The 8,666-nt window shown below is 39.9% G+C and overlaps 1 protein-coding gene across 1 annotated transcript in view; it reads left to right on the plus strand.

The window, feature by feature from the left end:
• ngfrb (nerve growth factor receptor b) overlaps positions 1–8,666 on the plus strand; it is a 43,817-nt gene that overhangs the window by 16,836 nt on the left and 18,315 nt on the right. Inside the window, exon 3 of the mRNA XM_005753523.1 lies at positions 3,005–3,361. Coding sequence (XP_005753580.1) covers positions 3,005–3,361 — 357 coding nt within the window. The remainder of the gene's footprint in view (positions 1–3,004; positions 3,362–8,666) is intronic.

Below are 8,666 nucleotides of genomic sequence, written 5' to 3' on the forward strand. Positions count from 1 at the left end.
GTGTGTGTGTGTGTACGTGACAGGATGTAATGGCATGTGATACAAAAATATATGAACATTTTAATACATTTGAAAGCTTTATAACGGAGGTATCTTTTAATAATAGACATCTGCAGTTTAAACTTAAAAGTTACTTCTATCAATTGGTATGATGTCCTGTGTGCCGCTCAACTCTTACATGAGGAACCATAATATGTTACAGTTTTGCTTTCTCTGAGAGTCTCAAAACAAAAGCATCGCATTTCCTTCCACCCACCATGTGTCCTTCCATGTGCTGGTTCAGGCATATCGCCTACTTTTAATAGAATCAGATTGCACACCAATCTGTTTATAGGACACAGACTTCCTAGTGTCCTAGGAAGTCTGTGTCTTCATTTAGTGCAGATAGTTAACAGGATCCTGGCAGAAGTGCTAAAAAAGATAGCTAGCCAAAGCCCTTGAGGAGTTTGGCTGAATGAGCAGATAAGTGGAGATGAAACAGAACAAGTACAGCTGTACGTGGAAGTGGAATAGAAACAAGGCAAACTTCTCAGTAAATGGTTCACACACACTCACGTACAAACATGTCCAGGAAAATTCCCACACACTCACACAGACTAACACACATTCGGAGCCGTAGAGAATAAAGTCAGGACTCCTTTTATGGGTGTTGAAAACAAAGCGAAGGATTCAGTTTTAAACAAGTAGTAAAAGTTATGATACGCCGAACCACGAAGAGGCCGTCAGTACTCCCCCTCCCTCCAGCACCATAACCAACCCCCACTCCCCCAGCTCTTCTCTCCATGCTACAGCGTAGTGTTATTAATGTATTGACTTGCATTATTGATGCATGGCATTATGATAATGGCTCTGAGAGCACTCATGGGGAAGGGGGAGTGAGGGTAGTCCAAGAGTGGGGAGGGTGTAGTGGGACATAATAGGGGCAAGAGGGAGTGTGATGGTGGCGGTAGGGTTTCAGTACACGAATGCAATAGGCCCACATAAAGAGGGAGGACAATAGTCCACCTCTGAAGACAGAATTAAACAAAAATGTGAAGGACCCACATTTGACACCATCAATTTAAGGCACAACTGCACACACAGATTCATCGGGTTCTCAAATGACACGACCTTCTTTTCTTCTCTCCATCCGTCCGTGTCTGTCTGTCTCTCCCTATCTCTGCTGTAATCTCTGCATCATCAGAGCATTCGCCGAGGTTGGTGGGCCAGTGACGCAGACCAAAAAAACTTGATACGCTATCAGACACTGAACAGCAGAGGGTCATGGCAGACTGCATACCAAAAGCCTTCTGTCTCCTACAAGAGACTAGTTTATTTCAGTTTGCTTTAAAGATGGGAAAACAAGAAAAAAATCTACAGTAAACTGCACACATTTCACCACCTTGCTCACAAAGCAGGTAGTTGAGGACATAATCCTCAGAGTTAAAGCACTTGTTTTCTTTTGCTTTATCTTAAAATATGTCTTTATCGAAGCAGTTCACTTCCATCTTATTTACCATTATCATAGATACTCATTGCTGCTGTTAGTCTACAGATTAGCAACCTGATCTTTATATTTGCTTTATGCAGTTTATAAAAAAAATGGTACAATGCTTTTCCACAGTTTCCACAAAAAGTATTTATTTTGTTGAACTTGTTTGATATTTTTGCATTAGCCAAGGACAAACTGCAACTCTGCAAGAGTCAGAAACTGGAAATAAAAAAACAACAACAACACATTTTTGGCAGAATTTATGAAGTTAGATTCTGCCAAGATAAATTCACCAGTCTCTAATACACACATACACACACGAGCTGCTCTTACAAATGGGTCTGTTGCATAATTTAGTGGGTTTCCCAGTTCTCTATCTAGCCGAAATACAATTCCATAAAACATGCAATATTGATTGTGTCCTTTGCATCTATATCTGTCCTGGAAGTTTTGCACATATACTGCACTACATATCATTTACAAAACATTTCAAGTAACGATGATAATTTTCTAGAAACATCCTTTTATGAAATACTGTTAAAGTCCTTTCTTGTTCCTAGTGACCTCTTTGCATTTATATGCCCACCAGGAAAAATAACCTTATAGCTTAATTCCCTTGTCCCAACTTGATTTTTGGAAGACTGAATCCTACGGTGGCCCCAAGAGGTCAAACGTACTGAAATCTAAGAAAAAGGAAAAAAAACACAACGCTAAAACACACAACAAAAACAACAACAAATAAACAGAAGCTGACACAAGACAACAAAAGTGATTCGGGGGAGACGTTAACGTGACAGAACAGCAGTGGAAGTGACAAAAACCAAAATGTGCAAAGGATTTCACTAAGATGTGCTTGTTGTGAAGGAGAAAACATTTTTCTACGTCTGGGTTGTTTTATTCAACTTGTTTTTTTTTCTGCATCCACTGTGTTTTGTGTGCTTTGTAATCACTCTCCCCAAGATGACAATCTCACTCATTAAAATTAATAAAAAAAATTAAATATATTTAGAAAGCTAAATGAAATATTATATTTTAAATATTAAATATAAAAATAAAGACTTGAAACCTGCTCACTAAAAACAAATCACAGTACAGTTATTTGAATAATGCAGAATATTAATTCATTCAAACTAAAGTGTGTAGCTAATGTTGACAGCTTAATAAGGGTGCAATAACATCACTGGAGCGGTTGCAGATGCTGGAAAATAAGATGTATACACACTCTTGACTTATTTGGCTAAGTGGTATCACTAACAATGGGTAAATACAATAAAATTAATCACAACATCAGTTGCCTCAATAAACTTTAGGTAATGACCTAAAGTCATACTGTAGGTCCCTAATGGCTTTAGGTACTGGTTAATGAGCCTGACTGCCATTCAGCTATTTGCAGAGGCCAACTGAATGGGCTGTGGAAATGTTCAAAAAGAGTGTGTAGTTTCTTATAGCAAAGGCTTTGTCAGAATGTTATCTGTATTTATCTTTCTGTTAAATGAACAGCTTTCATGTCAGTTTTCTTCTCTCTTTCTTCAGGTGAAACCTTCTCAGAAAGCATAAGCCACACAGAGGAATGTCAGCCCTGCACGCAGTGCTCAGGTCTATTGCGCATGCATACTCCCTGCACTGACTCCGCCGACGCCATTTGCACGTGCAACTATGGTTTCTACCTGGATGAAACCTCGCAGAATTGTCTACCCTGCACTAAGTGTCCTGAAGGTCAGGGAATGCTGTACAGCTGTGAAGATGACCGTGACACAAAGTGTGAGAATTGCACTGGGGACACCTACTCGGACCAGGAAAGCTTTTGGGAGCCTTGTATTCCTTGCAGTACCTGTGATGAGGTGGAGGAGTTAGAGTCGTGCACCCCTTTCGGCGATACGGTTTGCCAAGGTAGGACATATTAAGTAGCTCATATTGTCAACATGAAGTCTAATGGGTCAAATGGCACATGTATATACAGTTAAAAAAAAGTTTCATGATGTATTTTAAAGCAAACAATCTAAACCAAACAAGCTTCTTGGCATAACGCCCTGATTGTGTACTCGGACTAGTTCTTTATTTAAGTGTTACTTTCTCAACAAGCTGTAAGTGTGGAATTCACGTTCCATGTAAAGTCAGACACCTGAGCACCACACTCTCATTATGTTTAGACAATATAAGTCTAAACCCAGTACCTCTTGGCTTTTCCATTCATCAAATATCTATTCAGCAATCAAATAGTGTAAACTCAATGCATTAGGCACGCAAACTGAGCATCAGAATGGGGAAGAAAGTGACTTTGTGGTTGTTGGTCAGAGTATTTCAGAAACTGGGGTCTATTGGGATTTTCCTACACAATTATAAATATCTGGAGTTTACAGAAAATGGTCTGAGAAAATATCCAGCGAACATCAGTTATCTGGGTAAAATGTCTTGTTGATATCAAAGGTCAGAGAATGGAGAATGGTCAGACTGCTTGGAGCTGATAGAAATCAACAGTAATTCAAACAGCCACTTGAAAAAAACCAAGGTATACAGAAGAGCATCTCTGGACCCACAACGTTTAAAATTTGAAGCAGATGTGTTACAGCAGCAGAAGACTGCACCGGATGTAACTGTTGTCAGTGAAGAACAGGAAACTGAGGCTACAATTCACACAGACTCACCAAAGCTTGTGATGCTATCATGTCAATATGGACCAAACTCTCAGAAGAGTGTTTACAGCACTTTGCTGATTTTGTATTCTTGTGATGTGATAAGACCATTCATATAGTTATTTGTCAGCTATCTAATAAATGGCTTTGTGAGGTGACCTGATCTAAATACCAACCAAGTTTCAGCTTCTGTGCCGAGTAAGGATGAGTGATGAAGTGTGTCGCTCAGGGTCACAACGATCTGAATGAAACTACGTGAGCACAAATTCGCTGTCAGACACTGAAAGAAATGTACAACACACTTGACATCCACTCTGTCAGCCTCATAATCAGATCATCTAACTTCGACACTATACACATTGTTGGCCCATCGACCTAAATGCCACACTGAAGCTTGTCTCATTGTCTTCAGCGACTCATCCCAAGAGAGAAACAAAGACCACACTCTATGTTGAGGGTTTAGAAGAAGGTCATTTCTCTAAACAGGGCTCTGAATTTCTTTTATACCATTGCACCCTGTGGGTATCACACTCCAAATCAGGAATTCTGTATGACTGGAGTCACTGCTCATTCCAATGATCTGATGCCTCAAAGATTAAATCAACGCTTTTGTGAGGTGACAATAAAAGGAGTCTGTTGATCAGCCAAGCAGTCTGTTGGGAAAGTGGTTTGAAGGATGTTGTTATCACAGTGGCGAACACAGAGCCAGTCTGAGGCTAAAGGGACCCTTTTGTACGTCCTCCCATGGCACTCTTTGGCCTAGGAGGACTTTTGGTTTAGCCCATGGGGCCAAATAAAAGAAGAGCCAATAATGAGTGAGAAACTAATGTCGAATGTGCTTGGTATAATTATAACAGGACATAATTTTTCCTGTTTATTCAAAGAAGGCACAGTTTCTCTTGAGTGTTCCTGTGTCCCACTGCAGTATTTGGGCGATTTTAGCATTAATCAGAAATTGTTGCTGCACTAATTTGTTTAGGCTGGACCAACACTGAGTTAGACAACTAATTTTAGATTTGGATTACTAGTTCTGTAAATTAAAATTAAAATGTGTGTAAGGAGACACAAAGAGTATATCAGTAGAATACCCATTCTTAAATTCAACCCCAATCCCAAAGAAGCTGGAATGATATTTTAATGTAAATATAACAAGAATGCAATGATGCCAAAACTCATAAATTACTCAGAAAACACATGTTTGAAATGAGTAAATGTACCATTCAACACTCTGAGGTTGAAGTTGCTATATATGCTAAACCTAAATCTAATCCTACTTTTGGGAGAGCTGCACCAACCATTGCTAGCAAATAGTGCCTTGCAATATCAAACTAAAACAAATACCTGAATCCCAAATATCCACGGAAACTATCTAAAATATAACACTAAATGTGATTCAGAATATTTTTGCTTTTGAATTCTTATCTATTTTTTTGGTGTAGGACTTATATACATCAAACTGCCAAGAAACCCAAATAACTCCACTGTTATAATGAAAACTGGTATGTAGTTTAAAGTCTGCACTTTCAACAAAAGTTGAAACTCGGGCTGTGTCTAGCTGCTAGGTCATCTTAAACCGGTCATGTGATATGTTGGTGTGTCTGTTCACTCCAGGGGGTAAAGAAGAAATAAGGCTGTTGTGTGGGGCGATCGTGGCTCAAGAGTTGGGAGTTTGCCTTGTAATCGGAATGTTGCCGGTTTGAGCCCCGTCTTGGACAGTCTCGGGCGTTGTGTCCTTGGGCAAGACACTTCACCCGTTGCCTACTGGTGGTGGTCAGAGGGTGGCAGCCAGTGTCCAGCAGCCTCTGTCAGTGCGCCCCAGTGGCTGTGGCTACAATGTAGCTTGCCATCACCATTGTGTGAATGGGTGGATGACTGAATGTGTAAAGCGCTTTGGGGTCCTTAGGGCCTAGTAAAGCACTATACAAATACAGGCCATTTAATGACAGCAACACATCTCAAAAAAGTTGGGAAAGGGACAACAGAAGGCTGGAAAAGTAAGTAGTTCTGAAAAGCTGGAGGAACATTTTGCTACTAATTGGGTTAATTAGCAACAGGTCAGTGATATGACTGGGTATAAAAAGAGCAGAGGGGAGAAGCTCTCAGGAGTAAACATGCAGAATAGGACAGACTGATTTTCCTAGAGTATTTAGCAAAGAATTTCAATATTTAATCATCTACAGTGCATAATATCATAAAATGATTAGGAAAATCTGAAGAAATCTCTGTGCGCAAGGGACAATATTGAATGCTGATTAACGTTAAGCCCTAAGTGAGCACTGTGTTGAAAACAGGAAGGACTCTATCATGAAAATCAATGCATTTGCTCAAAAACACTGCCAGAAATGATCGTCTGTGACCACAGTTCACCATGTCAACCATAAATGCAGGTTAAAGCTCTTTCATACAAAGAAGAAGCCATTTGTGAACATCAGCCAGAAATGCTGCCATCTTCTTTTTCTCGACCAAAGCTCATTTGAAATAGACTGAAGTAAAGTGGAAAACTGTTCTGTGACCAGATGAATAAAAAGTTTAGTTTAACTAAAAAGCCTCTGACAGTATCGCTGATGGTATGAAGGTGCATTAGTCTCTATGGAACTGGCAGCTTTTGCTTTGGAAAGGTACAATTGATGCAGATAGATATACACCAGATTTAAAGCAATATATGCTCCAATACAGACAACGCTTTTTTCAGGGAAGACCTTGCATATTTCAGCAAATCAGTGGTAAATTCCATTAATTCCTAAAGCATGGCTAAGCAGTAGAAGAATTACCAAACATACAATAGAAACTCAAAACCATGATGATATGGATGCAGGTGTGTGGATATGAAATAAACCAATAAATAAGAAGCATGTAGTTTGGACTTTTTTTTTTTTAAATTTCAAATAACCTACCCGATACTGTTAGGAGTCATGAAACTAGAATGTGTGAAAACAGAAGCAACACAGAAGACTAATCAGTCATTTGTGTCTGCCAGGCTTTAAAAGAACCAGAGAAAATACAGAGAGAGAAGTTTATTTAATAAGCAAAAGCAGACACGACATATATCGCTGTTCTCTACCAAGTGCTGCGCTGCTATTATCTCCCACTGAGGATGACGCTTTAAGGCAGCTTGAATCAGCTTGTGGTCTGAAAGCAAAGGGTGGTGTTTGGAGAGATGATTCATCCGACATCAAGATATAAGAAGCCAGAGCCCCAATACGAAAAACATCCTTTAGATAACAAACAAAGCATACATCATGATGAATGTGATTCCGGCAGAATGACTTACAGCTCACTGTGTATGGGCTTTATTGTCATATGTTGTTCCTCACTCTAACCCAATCATGTGCCTTTTATTTCGAACGTAATCTTTTTACCAAAGCAGAAGCGTTATCAGCGCATACAAATCTGTAGCAATGCCAGACGTCCACATCCATTAATGCTGCGGAGTTGTGCGACACAGGCCTGAAGGGTAAAGTCAGGGAGGTGGAGGGAATAAGTGGAACACACAGACCACTAAAGACAAGTCGTAACTTGAGACGGTGGAGAAGTAATTTAAATCAAGGTAGAAGGACCAGAACATCAGCTTGACTATACTGGGGGTTATTTTCCTTTATAGATAAAACTGGATCTTCTGCTTTACTCTTTGGATTATATTTTCCTTCTCTTGTGTTTAATATAGCAGGATAAATACTCAGCTGACATGTGGGGTGAAATCCAATTTCCTCCAGGTCTAGCTCCACAGGGATTAATGCTATGTTTTGTGTCTTAGGGGGAATAACTCACTCTCTTCTTCTATCTCTGATGGCTAAACATGGTAATAGTGACCAGACTTATGTCAGGGTAGACCCACAGAGTTGGAGATTTAAAGGCAAGATCCTTATCTAAAGAAGTGTGATACGACTTCCACTCTTTTGCAGGCCAGCGAGTGATGTCAAAGGTTAAAGGGCATGAGAGCCTTGTATGTGGAGAGGGGTGGGGGTTGTGGAGTGATCAGGCAGTATAAGTTCCCCCCTGGGGGATGTGTAGGGAACAACATGATATAATTCCTCACAATCCTTTCAGGGGTCACAACAACATTGGGACAAGTAAAGTTAATTAAAACCGATGTTGATAACAATCCTGACAAGGTGACATCTACTGATGTGCATTATTGCTGTAGGAATACCAAATGCTGGCCTTCTAATCCCCAATTTCATATTAATATAATGAGAAAATGATGTTAGTACTAGATATATTTGCTTCTCTCATTTTACTCATAGCCTCTACAGCATTTTTCAGTTTAGTTACTCAAAGAAAGTGTGCAGTCGATGCGTGCATCATTCATCCAGTTAAGAAAACCACAGAAAGCTGATTCTGCCTGATTTAGATTTATCGTAACTTACAACATAACCAAAACCCCCCTTTTAACCCTACGCTGTCATTTTCCATGTAACCTGATGTGCACCTGAAATGTAACCACACGTCTGGTCCAGGCAGCACGCTGATTGAATGGCGTGGAAGGTTACAGTGTAGGTTACGATGTACAGTGGCTTGCAAAAGTATTCGGCCCCCTTGAACTTTTCCACATTTTGTCACAT

The sequence above is a fragment of the Pundamilia nyererei genome, unplaced genomic scaffold, assembly GCF_000239375.1.
Source record: "Pundamilia nyererei isolate P.nyererei 1_Seehausen unplaced genomic scaffold, PunNye1.0 scaffold00435, whole genome shotgun sequence".
In the NCBI taxonomy this organism is placed as follows: domain Eukaryota; kingdom Metazoa; phylum Chordata; class Actinopteri; order Cichliformes; family Cichlidae; genus Pundamilia; species Pundamilia nyererei.